Genomic DNA, 19,093 nt, shown 5'->3' with positions numbered 1-19,093 from the left:
CAGGCTGAGGCTGGGACAGGAAAGTTTGCCAACACTGCCCACCGGCAAGATTGGGGTGGGTGCAGGTCAGAGCTGGAGGACATGGTGGCTCGCCTCCCTGTGCTTTGGTGTCCTGGCAGCAGGGACTTGGCCCACGTGTGGGGCTGAGGCATCTGAGCAGGCAGCTGGACGGGGGCAGGGGTGTCAGGCATCAGGGACACAATGGTCCAAACCGTTTGCATCTTGTTCTCCTCTCAAAGTAGTGTGACACCACCTCCCCTTAGGCTGGAAACTCCTGACCTGACCCCCAAGGCCCATCCCCACCCAGACTGGATGCTTCACTCCCTCCCACTTCTCACACAGACGTAGGAGAAGGCTGGGCCCTGGGGTCTGGTCCTTACTCTCACTGGCTGGGTGGCTCTGGGGCACTCACTTCACCTCTCTGGGCTTCAATTTCCACAGCTGCAAAAATGAGTGAGTTGGATTACATTGCGGGTCCATCCTGGGGATTAATGGATTGAATTTCATGGAGTCCACCCACCCCCTTTATACTGCATGCAAAACTGTGTTTGAAAGTCCATTTCCCTGAGAGTCTATAGTTTTTTTGTCACATTCTCCAAGAGAACGGTGGGAGATGTGAGGGACAAGGACGCCTAGTGTGCTGCAGTCTATGGGGTCACAAAGAGTTGAACATGGTTTAGTGACTGAACACCACCACCACCAAGGGAACTATGGGTAAGTTGGGCCCAGCCTTCTAGTCTCACAAGCCTGGATTGAATTCTGGCAACTTCACTTACAGCAGCTGTGTGATCTGCAGCATTAAGCCTTCACTGTTTGCTCCTCTGTTTTCTAGCTAGTTAAACATGGGTTGTGAAGATTAATTGTTGTGACAGCTTTGTATCCAGCCAGCTCCCAACAAACACCAGCTATTATATTGTTAGGGTGCAGGCTAAAATTCCTTTCAGAGAATATTTTGTGAATTTAAACTAAAAAATGGATTAATGAGAAAATAGGAGGTTATCACACTGAACTGTGGTTGTTTGTGCTCTACTAGGTCTCCCTCAGAGTTGTGGGGCAGGGGCTGTGCCCAGCAGTTCCGGGAGGAGCCTGAATATACAATTTGTCTGGTGATCTTACTGACTAACCCTGATACCCAGAAAGTGAAAATTAGTCGCTCAAGAGTCCTGTCCAACTCTTTGGGACCATGGGTGGAAACCTCCAGGCAAGAAAACTGGAGTGGGTTGCCATTCCCATCTCCAGGGGATCTTCTTGACCCAAGGATCGAACCCGGGTCTCCTGCATTGCAAGCAGATTCTGGGCTACCAGGGAAGCCCCTACCCTGACACCCAGGTCAGCAGGCTAACCCAGTCTGTGTACATGGGCAAGCAGGACACAGAGACACCTGGATGAGCCCCAAAGAAGAGGTCTGGGCACTCAGACAGGAGATCCTTCTGGTCTGGTTTATTGTCGTGGGCATTTCTGAGGGTTGGCCAGAGCCCAAGGACAAAAGAGTTTTCGTTTTTTCTTTTTTCTTTTTTTACAAAAAGACACCCACCGCATAAAAAACCCAATTTAGGCTTTGGCCCCGTAGTCTGTCCATCACTTCCCTAGGGCAGAGAGGTCCGTGAAGCTGTGGCTGAGGTGATGCTCTGTCCCTTGGGGCAGTGGGCGGCCAAGACCCACGATACACACTCTAACCACCAAGACTCTGCCCCTCCGAGGTGCTAGTGGAGCCTAGAACGCACCCCAGTGTCTCATCACCCCTTGGAGGGCAGGTGGGCGACCTCAGAGCACGGCCAGGTTGTGGCAGGACTTGGAGCGGGCCTTGAGAGCCCGGCGGCGTGCGCTGCGGGCTGTCAAGCGAGCCAGGAAGCGTCGAGCACGCTGCCCCAGGCTCGCCCTTCGTCTGGGCGCGGGCGGCTCCCGGGCTGCGCAGTCCCGGCGGCGCAAGCGCAGTTGGCGCACCACGCCTTCGAAGAGCTCCGCTACGTTGTGCTGCAGCGTGGCTGACGTCTCGATGAACTTGCAGTCGAACACCACAGCGCAGGCGCGGCCCTCTGAGGGGGCGGGGTCAGATAAGCCAGGACAGAGCCACAATCGGAAAAAGGAGATAAAGGTAGCAGAAGGTGTGATCAATTTCAACCATGAAGCACAGTTTTTCCTTTCCCCATACCTCGTGCTCCATGCCAGGGGGACTCACATAAATCTGGCTTTGAGGAGTTAGTTCACAGGCTAGTGATTGATACTGGTGGCAGAAATGAGGCTGGGAAGACAGGGAGGTTCGGAGCAGTTAGGTCCCACAGAAGAGTCTTAAATGCCAGGGAAGGGGTCTAATCTGTGCATCAGAATTATCTGGGGGAGTTTGTTAAAATGCAAGATTGCTGAGCCCAGCCACGGAGATTCTGATTCTGTAGGTGAGGCTTGGAACCTGCAATTTAACACAGTCTCCTGGGGGTCAAGTTGCAGAATTTCGGGATGTCTGCTTATAAACATATGGTCTTCCAGCTGCAGGATGCCACTGGACTGGATGTAGGGCCCTGGGGTCTAGTCCTCGGCAGCTGGTGACCTTGTGGAACTGGCTTCCCTGCCCTGGGTCTCAGTTTCCATAGTTTTCAGATTTTGCCCTATGAGTAGGGCCATTTTAAGATCTGTATCTTGGGATTTTTCCCAAGGTGACACAGGGAATTATGGCAGCATTTGCCCCCTGATCTGTCTAAAGTATAAACCTCATTCACATCCTACTAGTTAGATAATCCCAGCCCTTCTTCCTCAGCCAGGGTCTCAGTACCCTGAGAAAGACCTGTATCTGTCTCACCTGATACATCAATCATATTAAAATATTCTCCATCCCACTTTAAATACAATTTAAATATAACTTTAAACATTTTGGTTTGCAGTTGCTGGCTGAAAAATATCATGTTTTGCAGACAAAACTCTGTGAAATTTGAATTTATAATTTTCTAACTATTTTGGAGCCAATAGTTGTCTTTTTCAGGTCTCAGATGTAAGTCCCTGAAAAGTTTATAGGCACTGGGCCTGTCATGCCTGGTGAATTGTGTCTCTGACTAAGGGCACTGGAGCACATAGGGGGATTTTTAGGCAGAGAAGTGACAAAGTCCGATCTAGTTCTGGAGAACGCCGGCAACTGGTGGGGAGAACCCATGGAATGGGGGCAAGGAAGTATAGGGGTTGGCCCAGGCTAAAGTGGAGATGCCAGGATGGGGCAGAGGTTGTGGGCATGGCAGGGGGAGGGAATGTGGGGTTAAGGGACGTGGACTTGACAGGATTTGGGGGCTGGTTAGAGGGAGTGAGAGAGGAGGCAAAAATGGTTTCTAGCTTTCAGGTTTAGTCAAATAGACGTAGGATGGAGGTGACCAGGGGGATGGGGTGGGGTGGGACGGAGGTGGGGGGTGGAGCACGAGTTACTGAGAGGAAGAGCACTGGAGGAGACACAGTGACGGCGGGGCTGAGAGAAAGGCGGAGAAGGAGGGTGGAGGGCTCACCTTCCACGGAGACTTCTCGGCAGCGTGCCAGATCTGCCTTGTTGCCCACCAGGATGATGGGCACATGGTCCGCCTGATGTGTGCGCCGCAGCTGGATGCGGAGCTCAGAGGCACTCTCGAAGCTGCCCCTGTCTGCGATGGAGTACACGATGACGTAGGCGCTGCCCACCTGCAGGCACGACTCCTGGCTCCAGCTTTCATCCTGCAGGGCAGGGAATCAGAGGGTACTGAGGCCCTAGCTGAGAAAGGAAGGCTGGCATGGTCTAACGGGTGGGATGGGGCTGAGGTTTATACTTTGGACAGACTGGGGGGCAAATTCTGCCATAATTTCCTGAGTCACCTTGGGAAACCACCAATCCTCTCTGAGCTGCAGTTTCTTTGCTTGAAAAATGGCACTACTTCGCTCCATTCTCTCGTTCATTGATTCCTTCTATAGGCGGGACAGAGGGGCTTCCCTGGTTGCTCAGCTGGTAAAGAATCTGCCTGCAATGCAGGGGACCCCGGTTTGATTCCTGGGTCAGGAAGATCCACTGGAGAAGGAATAGGCTACTCACTCCAGTATTCTTGGGATTCCCTAGTGGCTCAGATGGTAAAGAATCCGCCTGCAACATGGGAGATCTTGGTTTGATCTTTGGGTTGAGAAGATCCCCTGAAGAAGGGAAAGGCTACCTATTCCAGTATTCTGGCCTGGAGAATTCCATGGACAAGGAGCCTGGCTACAGTCTATGGGGTAACAAAGAGTAGGACACAACTGAGCGACTTTCTCACACACATAGGCAGGGCATCAGAGACAAAAGATTTATTTGGTTCCTGTTCCTTCTAAGGAGCATTCTGGCTTTGCCTGTTTAGCTCTTTTGTCTCGTTTGAGGAGGGTCTGGTCTTGCTGGACAGTTCTTTTGACCTTTTGCAGTCCAGAGTTAAGAGAGAAAGGAAGGGAGAGAAGTGAGGACAGAAGGCTGTCTTCTAGGGGAAGACTTTTTCTGGATAGTCTTGGAGAGTTGGAGGAGCAACAGTGGGTGTGAGGGAAGGGTGTGGGTGAGAGGCAAGGGGGATTTTAAAAAGTGGAGTCCTTTCAAGATGTTTGACAAGGAAAGGGAAGAACTGAAATAATTTTGATATTCTGTTTTGGATGATGGTCTTTTGACAGGGACAGCGCTCAGACTGAACCACCTGGGTACGAGCTTTCTAAGTGCTTAATAAGACACAGTTCCTGCCCTCCAAAAGCTCATGACCAGGAAGGGATGCTATGGAAATGGAGATATAATGCAGTGTGATACGTACGATTAAGAGAGGCATAGGCAAGTGACTGCAGGAGCCATGGGGCTTGAGGCAGGGGTAGACCAGAAGAACTCAACTTGGCAGAGTGTGAGAGGGCTTCTAAATAGACTGGTAAGTGGGGTTAGAAAGGATGAGCAGGCTGAGCAGCAGGGAAGATGGTGGGCAGGAGTGGGAGATGCAGAGTGTCGTAGAAGCCTTGTTTGTTAGGGGAAAAGAAGCCAGAAAAGTTTTCTGATGACCAAATAAAGTAGATAAGTAGGGAGGCATCGGTATCCATTACTGTCAAAGCGGGTAAGTTCTCAACAGTCATGCTGATCCTTCCCAGATAACTCTGAACTGAGTCAGACAGATGTGGGTTCTTAGCTTTGACTATGGACAGGTTCCTTTCTCTCTCTGAATCTGTTTTTTCATCTGTAGAATGAGAGGGTGGGTCTTGACCATTCATTCATTCATTGCACATATTTATTTATGAAGGATTTGCTATGTGTTAGGATCACAAAAGCTGGTTGGTACAGAGATTAGTAGGTAAGAACCCCTTGAGGGTTGATTGAAAATGTAGATTCAGAACCCCACTTTTATAGGTTCTATTTCATTAGGTCTGGGGTGAGACTTGAGAATCTGATTTTTAATACCCTCCAGGTGACCCTGATGGACAGCAAGGCTAAGGTACTACTGGTTGAGCCAACAGTCCTCCCAATCCTGTCAGATTTTGCCTCTCTGACTTAAAAAAATATAATCTAACCCAAGGATGGAAAGAATGGATGCTTATTTCAATAAGGCTGCTGTTGCATGGACCCTCTTTGGGAAATGCCTTCACAGACACTGGCCAGGGAATCTGCTGGGAAACCAAAGGCCAGACGAGAAGAAAACACTTTCTTAGGCCACATAACAGTTGGGCGTAGAATTCCAATTCCTGCCACCTAGTCCAGTATTCTTCCTACTCTGTCTCCCACATGGGACTCTTAGACTGATCACTCTTCTTAAGTCCCTGGACTCTGCCCCATAGGATTCTCAACTGTATCCAAAAAGTGGACCCTCTCCAGACACCAGTCTGTGGGCTCCATGAGGCCAGAGGACTTGTCTGCTTTATTCACTCCTAGGTCTCCAGTGTCCTGGCCTATGGTATATATCCACCAATGTTTCTTTCTTTCTCCCTCCTTCCCTCCTTCTCTCACTCCTCCCTCTTTACTTCCCTCCCTCTATTCTTTATTTAATAAATAGCCTGGGGTGTGAATCAGCCACTGGATCCCCAAGGCTTTCCACTGGGGCAGAAGTATATGGGACCCTGAAGGCTGCCGCCACCGAGTTGACCCCAAGGCTAGCCATGTGCAATGGGGCCACAGGGACCCAAGATGAGACCCTGGGGTGGGCTTTGCACACCTGGTCCTCCCCTTGCCTTGGATGAGGTGTGGACCAACCAGTATTTCTTAATGAACAAGTGAAGGAGTAGAACCTTGGATGGAGGTTCAGAAGGTGATGCTCCCAGTGGGGGTAGAAAGGGGTGGTCCTAGGGCATAAGAGCACAAACTTGGATTTCCCTGGTGGTCCAGTGGAAATGTGCTAATGCAGGGGACACAGGTTTGATTCCTAATCCAGGAAGACCCCATAGGCTGAAGGGCAGCTGAGCCTGTGTGCCACAACTACTGAAGCCCTTGCACCTACAGCCTGTGCACCACAACAAGAGAAGCCACCACAATAAGAAGCCCACTCACCGCAGTGAAGAGCAGCCCCATTCGCTGTAACTAGAGAAAGCCAATGCACAGTCAAAACAAATAAATAAACAAATATTTTTAAAAAGAGTGCAAACTTTGGGGTCTTATAGATCTGAGTTTGAATCCTACTTGCTATCTGAGAACTTTGGACATGTTACTTAACCTCTCTGAGCTTTTGATTTCCTCATCAATAGAATGAGAATCAGAAGTACACTCACTCAAGTTTTTCTTGACCGAATGTCATAATATATATGTCTAGTGCTTAGCACTAGGGGCTGACACTCAAGAAGAGGGTGTTCCATCAGTGTCAGCTGCTCTTAGGAGAATCATCATCATTATTATGATGTTCATTTGGACCTGGGTTTCCTTTTATGCTGGTGAAAAGGAATTGGTCCCATAGCTCCTTCATTCCTAAATTTGGGCCTATCACTGGAGCTGTCAGCCATTCTTGTCAATGACCCAACACTGTCCCTCTAAGTCCCACTCTGTGGACAGCGCCTCCCTGAGTGTTAGGGGAGGGGCCTACCCCTTAGAGAGATGGGATCCAGGCGATTTTTGGATCCTTCTCTTTGCTTAGTTGTATTTCTTCAGGGTTCTACGGTGAGCATACCTGTATAGCAAGAAGAAAAGAACTCCCGACAAGATAAGAAAAGTATACTGGGGACATGTCCTTGCCTGATGCTCTCTTCCTGCTTTGGAATGGGCTAGCGAGGGACATCCTTGTTGTCCTTTTTTTCACTAGCTACCAAGTTATGATTAATAAGAATTATCTTTATTGCCAGTTCTTCACTCATATTCACCAATTTTTTCATGCTCCAAACTGTGCTTACCTCTGTGAAACTGCATACTGCTGCTACTGCTAAGTCACTTCAGTCGTGTCTGACTCTGTGCGACCCTATTCCTGGGATTCTCCAGGCAAGAACACTGGAGTGGGTTGCCATTTCCTCCTCCAATGCATAAAAGTGAAAAGTGAAAGTGAAGTCGCTCAGTCATGTCTGACTCTTCACGACCCCATGGACTGCAGCCTACCAGGCTCCTCCATCCATGGGATTTTCCAGGCAAGAGTACTGGAGTGGGGTGCCATTGCCTTCTCTGTGAAACTGCATAGGAATGTTTGAAAAAAAAAACAAACAACTAGCTGGTAAGGAAGGCAGGAATGATCCACCCATTTATCAGGTGAGAAAACTGAAGATCAGAGAGGGTAAGCCAATTGCAGAAAGCCTGTGTGTAAGACAAAGGAACGGTGATGTGGGGGGGTGTTCCCTCCTCTATGCAATGTGAGTGGGTGAAGTGGGATGAGGGTGCTCATGAGAGGAGGTTTGCAGGGGTAGAAGCACATTCTGGGATGCTATCAGGAGGGGATGAATAGACTGAGAAAAGAGAGTCAGGGTCATTAAGTTCTTCTGGCTTTGGTTGGAAAGGCTGCTGAGGAGCTGTGGGTTTGGGTACCGCTCACAGCTCCATGAGGAGCTGAGGATGGGCCCTGCCGCATCCCTGCTCTGGGTGTCCTGCGAGAAGACAGGGGTCTGGTACTAGCCTCAGCACTGCTGCTCGGCTTAGTCGCTCAGTCGTGTTGGACTCTGTGCGACCCCAGGGACGGTAGCCCGCCAGGCTCCTCTGTCCATGGGATTCTCCAAGGCAAGAATACTGGAGTGGGTTGCCGTATCTCCAGGAGATCTTCCTCAGCCCTCCTCCCCCCAAATCCTGCCTTCTGTGCCATACCAGCTTCTCAGCCTCCCAGGTGTCCATGACCAGCAGCGTGGTGTCCTCTCCATCCACTGTGAGTGTCCTCTCGTACACATCTTCTGCAAAAGAAGAAAGCCGGGTTTCAGGGAGGAGACGCAGGCCTGAGGATGGGTGTAGCCCTTCCTAACCCCTCTTTTCGGTCACATCACACCCTCCACTTCTCCTTGAAGTGTTCACCATACTTGTTTGATGTCTGTTCCTCCTGATGGGTCAACAAGCGCCAGGAGGAGTCCTGGCTCCCCCGCTCCCAGCATAGTACCGGGCACATAGTTAGTGCTGAGAAAGCTTTTGTTGGTTTGTTTGACTGAACAGATGTGGAGCAGTGGGGTTCAAGTGGGGCTGGGAATTCTCCCAGTCCTGCTCCGTCCCTGGCTTAGTGTGTGCTTCAAGAAGGTCACGTCACTCTCTAGACCTCCGTCTTCCCATCTGTTGTACATACCGGTGTTCATGTATAGACCTTTCATACAAGTTCTCACTCTGCGCGACCAAGGCTGGAGAAAGGGCCTGGTCAGAGTGTCTCCACCTCATCTCTGCAGTTAAGCCTCCCCTCCCCCTGCCCACTCCACACACACACTCATCCTGGGTCCATTCCACCAGCCCTGAAGGGATCCATCTTCATTTCTTCTGTCCTGTCCCTGATCCCCATCATCCTGGGACCCCCAAGCCCTCTCAGTTCACTGCGCCTCTTGGGAGTAGAGGAACCCAGGGTCCAAAACTTAGAATCTGGGAATTTCCATTTGGGGCAGGATTTCAGTTTGGCTGCAGGTCATGATGGATATGGATGGTTGTCTGTGGGGCTGGTAGGGTCTGAGAGTTGGGAGAAAGTCCACTGTTTCTTTATAACTGGGACTTGTGGAACTCAGAATTGCTTCCCTTACAAGATGAAAATGAAGCACACACCTCTCAGCCATGAGAAGTTAGCAAACTTCTCAGCCGCTATTCAAGGAATCCCCCTCCTATAGATCTTTGTGCGGGTTATGCCCTGCACAGTTCTGCTGCTGCTGCTGCTGCTGCTAAGTCGCTTCAGTCGTGTCAGAGTCTGTGCGACCCCATAGACGGCAGCCCACCAGGCTCCCCCGTCCCTGGGATTCTCTAGGCAAGAACACTGGAGTGGGTTGCCATTTTCTTCTCCAGCTGCACAGCTCCAGGGGGCCTCATTCACTTCCCAGCTTGGGTGAATGACGCCCCTTAGGGTTGAGCAGGGCAGGAGTTTTACAGCAGTTCTTGGCAGCCTTATGTCCCAGATGACAGGGATTTGACTCCTTTGACCAAAACCCAGCCCAGCCCACAGGCTCCCTACCTCCCAGCTGTTCGTGAAGGTCCCTCTCTTGCTTCCCTGCAAAGAGACTGGCCAGACTGGTCTTCCCGACACCAGGATCTCCGAGCAGGACCACGCGATAGAGGGCCTCCCAAGAGCTTTCAGAGTCGCTGGATTCAGAGGACCAGCCGTTGGGGGCAGGTGAAGGTTGCCAGGTAGGGGCGTTGAGGGAGACTGACTGGCCCAGTCTGGGATGCTGGGACTGTGTAGAAGGTGCTGTGCCCAGAAGGCCAGGCTGGTGGCCCCGGGCGGACAGGGGCAGTGGAGTGCTGGCTCGGCGACGCAGGGGGGTCTTTGCTTCTTGCTGAGTATTTAGGGTCATCCTTGGGAAGGGGGGTTTCCTTCCTTCCTTCCTTCTGCAAGAAGGGGGAGTGGGTGGTGAGCCAGGTGAGGTGCTCTGAGCCCCTTCTGTAGAGTCCTGATGAACTGCTGCGCGGGCTTCCTCCAGAGCCCTTTCTTGTTCGGATGGGAGGAGGCGGCACCCAAGATCCTCCAGATGGGGGCTTTCTGGCTTCAGGCCCAGAGTGAACTTGGGTCAGGCCGGGAGGGGTGAGTGCGCGTGAACACACACACGCACACACACCCAGAGGCCACTTCCTATGCTCTGAGGACGACCCACTCCCCCCAGACACACAGGCAGAAGGGCAGCAGGGAGACAGGATGTCTCACACAGAGCTGCCCCCCGCATTCAGAACAGGAGACCCACGTTCATGAAAGACCCCTGAATTGCCCCCTTCTCCGCTTCCCCACGGTTGGATTGGGGTTGGGGAGTACAAGGAGAGTTGAGAGCCCCTTGGTTGGGGGCGGGGTGGGGTGGGGTGGGGAATTCACTTCTGTGGCATCCCAGGAGAGCTGAGGAAGAGGCCCGGGAGGACAAATCCGTACTGCCAAAGACTGGGGGTCTGGCGGGGGCGGGGGCGGGGGGGGGTTCCGTCCGGCTGAAACCTGAGAGCCCCGGTGCCATGGGAACAGCGTGTCCGGCCCGCCCCCTCCGTGAAAAATTCAGGAGCGACTGGCACGACGGCCTCCAGCTGCTGTTGGAGGGCGGGGCTCGGAGGCAGCCAGACCCCAGGTCTGGTGACAAGAAGGGGTCCCGGAGGGGAGGGCGGTGGGTGGAGAGGAGACCCACAGAGCCCAGGAGGGCATGGCATTCCCAGAGTCCGAGCTTCCCCAGTCTCGAGGGTCCTGGGTGTGAGTCCCCAGATCCCAGGAGAGTTCCCAGGCTATCTAGCTCTCCCGACCCCAGATCCGGGGACCCTCACCCCGGGGGGCGGGTTCGAGGGCCCCCTCCTCCTTCCAGATTGCGCAGCAGAACCCTTCCGCCCGCCTCCCCCCCCAACCGACGCCTTGGAGAACTCCGCTCCAACTCGACTAAGTTGGTGAGGGGCTGCGTGGGCCTTTACCTTGGAGTGGGGAGGGATCCAGGGTCCTCGGCGGCCGCAGCTGCCGGGTGCTCCAGGCTGTACCACTGCCTCGCCGCGCAGCCCCTCGGCGGGGTCCCGCCCAGCCGCCCGGGCCGGGGAGGAGCCGCGACCCCGCCCCGTCCAGCCCCGCCCCATTAGGGCAGCCCCGGGGTCTCCGCCCCATGGCTTTGGCTGCTGAATGAGTTTTTGCAGAACTCCGCTGACCCATCGCTTTAAGTTCCTTGCTAGGGAGCGGGGAATAAGAGAGTGCAAGGACACAGGTCCCAGATTCCTGAGCCTGGATCCACTTTGCATCCACATCTAGCCACTCCATCAATGAGGTGACCAACTCTTTGTTGTTGTTCTCGTTCAGTTGCTAAGTTATGCGGGACTCTGCGACCTCATGGACGGTAGCACGCCTGGCCCTCCTATCCTTCACTATCTCCCAGAGTTTGCTCAAATTCATGTCCAGTCTGATGATGCTATCTAACCAGCTCATCCTCTGCCGCCCTCTTCTTTTGCGTTCAGTCTTTTCCAGCATCAGAATCTTTTTCCTATGAGTCTGCTCTTCATATCAGGTGACCAAAGTATTGGAGCTTCAGCATCAGTCCTTCCAGTGAGTAATCAAGGTTGATTTCCTTTAGGATTGACTGGTTTGATCTCCTTGAAGTCCAAGGGACTCTCAAGAGTCTTCTCCAGGGCTTCCCTGATTACTCAGTAGGAAAGCATCTGCCTGCCAAGGCAGGAGACGCGGGTTTGATCCCTGATCTGGGAGGATCACACATGCTGTGGAGCAGCTAAGCCCATACACCATAACTACCGAGCCACCATGCTAGAGCTTGCAAGCCACTGACCCCTGTTGCTCCCCTGCCCTAGAGCTCATACGCTGGAACAAGAGTAGCCTCCACAATGAGAAGCCCATGCACCATGACTGGAGAGTTGCCCCTGCCCACTGCAACTAGAGAAAAGCCCTTGCAGCAACTAAGACTAAGCACAGCCAAAAAAAAGTCTTCTCCAACACCACAATTCAAAAGCATCAATTCTTCAGCTCAGCCTTCATTATGTTCCAACTCTCACATCCATACATGACTACTGGAAAACCCATAGCTTTGGCTATACGGTTGTCTAATCTTCACAAAAACCCTTTGGGAAACTTGTTAAATATTCGGATTCCTGGTCCCACCATGCAAGGAAGACAGATTCAGCAGTCCTGTAGAGAGGTTTGAACATCTGCATTTTAAACAGATGGCTAACTGAGCCTGATGCAGAGTTCATAGACCCCACTTTGAGTAACTGCCTTGGATGGAGAATTAATTTTGGAAGGGGGGTGGGGGGCGGAGGGAGCCCAGGAATTCTGCCTTGCAGGGTTCTGAATGTCTTGTTTTGATCATTCAATCATTCAACAAATTCTAAAGTAAGTGCCCCTTATGCAGCTAGGGCTGTCCTGTGCCCAGAAGAATGGCTGTCCCCTACTTGATGAATATTTACTGAACCTTTTTAAAAAAGTATTTATTTATTTTTGGTTTCGCTGGGTCTTTGTTGCTGTACGTGGGCTTCCTCTAGTTGTGGAGAGTGGGGCAACTCTAGTGGCAGTGGCTTCTCTTGTTGCAGAGCATGGGCTCTAGGTTCCCAGGCTTCAGGAGTTCCAGCTTGAGGACTCTAGAGCTCTGACTCAGTAGTTGAGGTGCAACTCAGATTTAGTTGCTCCGCAGCATGTGGAATCTTCCTGGACCAGCGATCTAACCTGTGTTGCCTGCATTGGCAGGTGGATTGCTAACCACTGGACCACCAGGGAAGTCCTTACTGAACTCTTGTGCTGTGCCTGGCATGGTTTGAGCACGTTACCTAGATTATTAGCTCACTTAATCCTGATACCACACTACAAGGATAAACATAGTGTGGCTTACCTGGGCCTGGCACTCAGATCTCTGTGTACTGTCCCTTTCTATCATGGTCTGTGCTCCTCCCCACCCCCTCCAGTTTTCCTAGGCCTGTAGGAGGAGAAAAGTGACATTGTGAACTTCGTATAGAAGAGAAGTTGCCTGTAGGAAACTTGTGGTTTGGCCATCCATGGGTCTTTGAGCAGGGTGCTTCCTTTTAGGTTGTGATAGACTAGGGTAGGTATGCCTGTGGACCCCATACGGGACCAGGCTGTGCCTGTAGGTAGGCCTCATTGTCATGGCTGAGGGGGTCCAGGTGTCCAGCTCAGGGCAGCTCCCACAGCAGCCTGGCAGACTTGCTCAGCCCCTGCAGGGCTTTGGGCAGATGCTGAACTGTGCCCCCCCCTCCCACCCCCCGCCCCCCACGCCTGGTTTCCTTCTGTGGCTTGACCCTCTAAACTTCCCTTTGCTACCTACAAGATGGGCTGTGAGTGGTGTAGCATTGTTTGGGAGTAACACAACTTTTAAAACATTTATTTATTTATTTGGCTGTGCCAGGTCTTAGTTGCGGCCTGCAGAATCTTCCATCTTCATTTCTTGTGCCATTTGGGATCTTTAGTTGGGTCCAAATGCTAAAGATCCCGAGTGGCACAAGGAATGACAGTATTCTGGCTTGGAGAATTCCATGGACTGTATAGTCAGTCCATGGGTTCGCAAAGTCGGACACAACTGAATGACTTTCACTCCCTGGCCAGGGATTTTCTTTTTAATTGGGGTAAAACTCATTTATTTATATTTAATTGGAGGATAATTGCCATACAATGTTGTGTTGTTTTCTGCCGTACAACAACATGAATCAGTCATAATTATATATGTGCCCTCCTTCCTGAGCCTCCCTAATCTAGGTCGTCACAGAGTACCAGGTTGGGTTCCCTGTTGTTATATAGCAACTTCCCACTAGCTGTCTATTTACACATAGCAGTGTATATATGTCAATGCTACTTTCTCAATTCGTCCCATCCTCTGCTTCCCCTGCTGTGTCCACAACTGACCAGGGACTGAACCTGGGCCCGCTGCAATGGGAGTTAGGAGTCTTAGCCACTAGACCACCAGTGAGACTAGACCAGTGGGAGTGAGACAACTTTGAGTCCCATCTCTGCAACTCTATTGCTGTATGGCCTTAGGCAAGTCACTTCCCTTCTTTGGGTTTCAGTTTCTTTATTCAAGGGCTTCCCTGATATCTCAGTTGGTAAAGAATCCGCCTGCAATGCAGGAGACCCCAGTTGGATCCCTGAGTTGGGAAGATTCACTTGAGTAGGAAGAGGCTACCCACTCCAGTATTCTTGGGCTTCCCTTGTGGCTCAGCTGGTAAAGAATCTGCCTGCAGTGCGGGAGACCTGGGTTCAATCCCTGGGTTGGGAAGAACTCCTGGAGAAGGGAACGTCTACCCACTCCAGTATTCTGACCTGGAGAATTCCATGGACTGTATAGTCTATGGGGTCACAAATAGTCGGATATGACTGAGCAACTTTCACTTCTTTATTCAAAACTATGGTCCGAACAGGTTACACTGTTGCTACAAAACTTAAGAGTTGTCTACCAAATAGAAGCCTGAACTTGGCTTTCAAGGCCCATTGTGCTCTGGCTCTAGTCCTCTGCAGCGCCATTTCTAGTCTCTCCGAACAAATCCTTTGCTTTAGCTAATACTCTTTTAGCCACATTCTGTTCCTTCAGACTAGAATACCCTTCCCTCTACTCATCTTTCAAGATGCAACTCAGGTACCTAGGTACCAGACACTGTTATGAGCTCTGTACATGTATTATCTCAGTGGTCCTCAAGCTTTCAGTTCAATTCAGTTCAGTCGCTCAGTCGTGTCCAACTCTTTGCGACCCCATGAATCGCATCACGCCAGGCCTCCCTGTCCATCACCAACTCCCGGAGTTTACTCAAACTCATGTCCACAAGCTTTAGTGGTGCATAAATTCACCTGGAGGACTTGTTAAACCATAGCTTGCTGGGATTCACCCCCAGAACTTTTGATTCACTACATTTGGATTGACCTTGAGAATTTGCATTTCTAACAAGCCCTGGGTGTTGCCCCACCTCTCAGGTGGGGAAGCTGTCCAGGTTCGGACCCCAGGACATTGCTTCAAGACATTCTGTCCCCAGCTTCAGAGCTCAGCAACCTGCAGATGGTATGGTTGATCAGTTCCCCACATAGCTGGCTAAGATCCAGCTAAATCCTTGGAACCACAAGGCCTCCGACTCCCTGCTGCCCACACCCCTGCCTTTATCTGCAGCCCAATAAAGGCTGATCCACAGGCAGCAAGACTCAGCGTGCGTGGTTCCTCTTCTCTTGTGCTCCCCGCAGTGGTCCCCTGCCCTCTCCAGCACCCTGTGGCCATGACACAGCGGCTTCTGCTTCTTGTGGCTCTCCTGGTCCTGGGTCATGTGCCGACAGGTAACATCACCCGTGTGTGTGTGTGTGTATGTGTGTATAGAAATGAAGGACAGATTCTCAGCTGCTGGGGTATAGAGGAGGCCTAGATCAGTGTTTAAGTTCTGGCCTCACCACTGACTTTGCTGGGCAGTTTAGAGTGAGTTGCTAAATCAGCCTGCACTTCAGTTTCCTCAGTTTAAAAATGGGATTCACTCAACAAATATTCATTATGAAAATATTTACTGTGTGCCAGGCACTATTATGATTTCTGGGAATCAAGCAGTGAAAGCAAACAATGTTCTTGCTTTCATGGAGCTGATATTTTAGTCAGTCGAGACGGAAAATAACCAAATAAACATATAATATGTTAGGTAGAGATAAGTACTATGAAGAATAAAAGCGAGACAAGGGGCAATGTGTCAGGTGCATGGGGAGAGTGATGGAAGCGCTGATGGGGTGGTGAGAAGGGGCTCTGATCCTTTTTTTTAAAAAACGCTTTTTATTTTGGAACATTTCAAGTTTACATGAAAGTAGCGAGAGTAATACAATGAACACGGCAAGTTAAAAATCTGTTTATTATGGAAAAATTTAAACTTATACAAAAATAGAAAATAATGTAGTGTTTTTAAAAGAACGCTTTTTATTTTTAGAAATTTTCAAGCATAAATTAAAAAAATAGTATAAAAACTTACTTGTATCTATCACCCAACTTCAACAGTTATCAACCTGAACCCGTGCTGTTTTGTTATTCACCTGCTGCCTCTTCCTCAGTGAACTATTTTGAAGTGAATTTCAGATCTTTTATGTGGGGGAAGCATGAGCAGAGATCTGACTACAGTGAGAATACAAAGGAGATCATTGCAGGCAGAAGGAGCAGCAAGAATCAGGGAGGCAGGAGGCGATAGGTGTGCTGGAGGAGCGGTGAGGAGGCCAGGGAGGCCAGGGAGCAGAGCAAAAGGAGAGAAGCAGAGAAGGGTGAAGTCCAAGATATGAGTAGGGGACAGCAGATCATAGAGCAGAAAATAATAACCTCTGTATCTCAGGATTGTTGGAAGGTTGAAATGCAATGATAGGTAAAGAGCAGTTGTTGTAGGAACTGACCTCACCTGAGAGTCAAGGTCTTGAGTTCTGGTTCCAGACCCACCACTTACTGGTGAGGAGAAGTCGGGCAAATCCCTCCCCTTCTTTATCTGGAATGAGAGGGGTTGACCAGAGTGAGCCCTAGGTGCTCCAACTTTCTAAGCTGTCATACTGATAAATCTTTCCATTTATTGAACATGTACTGTGTGCCTGACACTGTACCCTCTGAAAGGGGGGTGTACAGATGAAGAATCTGAGGCCAAGGTCACTCATCTGGGAAATGGCATAGCTGGGATTTGGACCCAGGGAGTCTGAGCTGGGTTCACACCAAACTGATAACCATTGCACTGCATGTCCTCTTTGGAGTGTGGGTTCTTTGTCTCATAGAGATTTTGATACCAGCTCTGTATCATTGTAAAATTCTCTACCTTGGCAGGACGTGATGGGCTGAATAACACTTATGGGTAGGCCCAGGGGATCATGGGAGGATTCCTTGGGATGTCTTTTAATCCTGGGAGAGGCAGGCAAGCTTCCCCCACCCCCCCACCTCCCACTCAACCCCAGTTCTTCTGAGTTTCTGGGTCATATATCTGGAAATAGCGCTGTAACAGACCCATCTAAGTGGTCCTCCTTTGTCCTCACTTCCCACACCTGTCCTAATTGCATCACAGCACCCTGATCACTTATTTCAGGACACATACTGCAACTCTACTTATTGTATTTACTTGCTTGAGTTTTAATCCCCTTTTCCCAGTTGGCTGAAAGTTCCCAGTGCCCCATGTTTGCTGAATGAATAAATGAAGGAGCTGCCCCTCGTCCCCCCATGCTGTGACCAAAGACCTTTGGAAGGGATATTGACCCAAAGCCTTAACTTTTTCATGGCCCATTTTTTTGGAAATTTCTTCACTAAATCTTAACATTAAACAGGTCCCTATGTATAAAATACAGTTTGAATAATGGTTGCAAATGTGGACTCTGGAGCCAGATGACTGTGTGACCTTGGACAAAGTTGTTAACCTGTCTGTGTCTCAATTTCCTTACTCATATATTGGGAATATAACAAGACTGTAATTGAATACTGTAATTGAATACTACTGTTATGAAAAGTGCTTAGAGTGTATTTGGGGTGTGGGTTAACATGGACGAGAAATTCATCTTTGACTTGTAACCAGTGGTCTGAATTGTGACGAATGGGTTAAACTGGACTGAGATCTGTGGTTTAAAATTGTAACAGGTTGTCTTATCTATGATTCGTGGTCTAGCCTGTTACCTCTAGTCTGACCCTTGACCTATGGTCATAGCTCTTGTTCTGTGGCTCAATTTATGATCTGAAGGCTGCTCTATGACCACAGTCTAAGAGCTAACTGGTGGCATGTGTTCAACCTTGTGGCCAGTGGTCTAATCAGCGACCCTGTTCTGTAGTAATATCTGTGACCAGTGATCTAACCTGCACCCCCTGGGTGGCTCTGTGACCCTGGGCCCTCCTCTGCATAGGGAGAAGTGAATTCAAACGGTGCTGGAATGGCCAAGGGGCCTGCCGGACTTACTGCACGAAGTATGAAACCTACATGCACCTGTGCCCGGATGCCACCTTGTGCTGTCTGCCTTACGGACTCAAGCCTGTCAAGACTGAAAAGGTTTAGCTGGTTCTGGGACTGACACCCTTGCCCTCCAGTAAAATGCAAGCTGCCAGCTGTCTCCTGTTGTCATTGCCTCGCCACTCCCAGGGCTGGAGTGAGGGGTCAGGGAGGTCCGGAGTGTGGGAGGGATGGAGGGATGGTTGATGGAGGGAAGTGAATTGCCCAAGGAGAGTGGGCAGTAATAGCCACCGAAAATGGTTCCGGTCCAGCCTGTAACACTTTCACTCTAACTCCAGAAAAATTACTCAGCTTCCATAAGCCTTTCCAGATTCCTCATCTGTAAAATGGGGATAATGATACTATCAGGAGGTTAGGAGTTTATAGAAGGGATGAAAAAAGAAAGGTAGAGTTAAGAGTAATGATAACAAGAATTAAGTAATGGTAATAATTAGTAAATAATAGAGTTAACAACAAGCTTCTGGTGTTCAGAATGGGATAGTACATTTGGCTTGAAGGACAGAGCCTGCTGAGAGTGAAAGGATTTTTCTATGTTCGTTTATCTTCTATGTTAATATTTCAAGAGTCTGGTCAGATAGAAAGGACCATGAGGATTTTGTGAAAGCAAAGTCCAATGCAGGGGACACGGGTTCATCCCTGGTCAGGGAACTAAGACCCCACATGCTGCAGGGCAACAAAGCCCAATGAGCTGCAACTAGAGAAGCCTGAGTGCCATGTGCATGCAAGACTCAGAACAACCAAAAACGATAATAACAATAATAATAATAATAAAAACCAAGCCCCCCCCCCCGCCCCGCCCCCAAACCCCTAAAGTACTTAACCTCAGAAGACATTTGAAGCCTGGAGCCTGAGCAGAGTCTTGGCGGCTTCCTGCTGTGCTAGGTGTTAACTCTTTAGTTTCTGGTATGAGAAGGATCTGGAAATCCCTAGACCAGATACAGGAAGCTGCAAGTGAAGGGGGAGACACCTGAGGGCTTGGCATGGTAGCTTTTACCAACTAGGAGGGAAGCAATGCATTATTTAATAACAAAGCTTACCACTGGAACCTCAGTCCTTGTTCTGCTCCTTCCTTAGTTTCTGGGTGGTCCAGACCAGAGGTCCCCAACCTCTTTGGCACCAGGGACCAGATTCACAGAAGACTATCTTTTCCATGCA

The 19,093-nt window shown here is 50.1% G+C and overlaps 2 protein-coding genes across 2 annotated transcripts; one reads left to right on the top strand and one right to left on the bottom strand.

The window, feature by feature from the left end:
- Nucleotides 1-1,425: 1,425 nt before the first annotated feature.
- REM1 (RRAD and GEM like GTPase 1) lies at nucleotides 1,426-11,051 on the bottom strand. The gene is made up of 5 exons (XM_061127001.1): nucleotides 10,940-11,051; nucleotides 9,519-9,892; nucleotides 8,195-8,277; nucleotides 3,483-3,684; nucleotides 1,426-2,036 (listed from the first exon to the last, which is right to left on the bottom strand). Exons 2-5 carry the CDS (start codon nucleotides 9,856-9,858, stop codon nucleotides 1,765-1,767), a joined length of 897 nt encoding a protein of 298 aa, XP_060982984.1. The 5' UTR covers nucleotides 9,859-9,892; nucleotides 10,940-11,051; the 3' UTR covers nucleotides 1,426-1,764.
- A 4,043-nt stretch (nucleotides 11,052-15,094) lies between these two features.
- On the top strand, nucleotides 15,095-18,025 carry DEFB124 (defensin beta 124). The gene is made up of 2 exons (XM_061127006.1): nucleotides 15,095-15,281; nucleotides 17,835-18,025. Exons 1-2 carry the CDS (start codon nucleotides 15,224-15,226, stop codon nucleotides 17,981-17,983), a joined length of 207 nt encoding a protein of 68 aa, XP_060982989.1. The 5' UTR covers nucleotides 15,095-15,223; the 3' UTR covers nucleotides 17,984-18,025.
- Nucleotides 18,026-19,093: the final 1,068 nt, after the last annotated feature.

The sequence above is a fragment of the Dama dama genome, chromosome 23 (assembly GCF_033118175.1).
Source record: "Dama dama isolate Ldn47 chromosome 23, ASM3311817v1, whole genome shotgun sequence".
In the NCBI taxonomy this organism is placed as follows: domain Eukaryota; kingdom Metazoa; phylum Chordata; class Mammalia; order Artiodactyla; family Cervidae; genus Dama; species Dama dama.
The sequence above is the reverse complement of the archived record's forward strand: the minus strand, read 5'-3'. Positions and strand labels throughout refer to the sequence as shown.

Coding starts and splice junctions, on each gene's coding strand:
- REM1 (XM_061127001.1), bottom strand. CDS start 9,858: ATGACCCTAAATACTCAGCAAGAAGCAAAGACCCCCCTGCGTCGCCGA. Junction 8,278..9,518: donor CCTTCACGAACAGCTGGGAG/GTAGGGAGCCTG, acceptor CTTCTTTTGCAG/AAGATGTGTACGAGAGGACA. Junction 3,685..8,194: donor CCTGGGAGGCTGAGAAGCTG/GTATGGCACAGA, acceptor CCTGCCCTGCAG/GATGAAAGCTGGAGCCAGGA.
- DEFB124 (XM_061127006.1), top strand. CDS start 15,224: ATGACACAGCGGCTTCTGCTTCTTGTGGCTCTCCTGGTCCTGGGTCAT. Junction 15,282..17,834: donor CCTGGGTCATGTGCCGACAG/GTAACATCACCC, acceptor TCCTCTGCATAG/GGAGAAGTGAATTCAAACGG.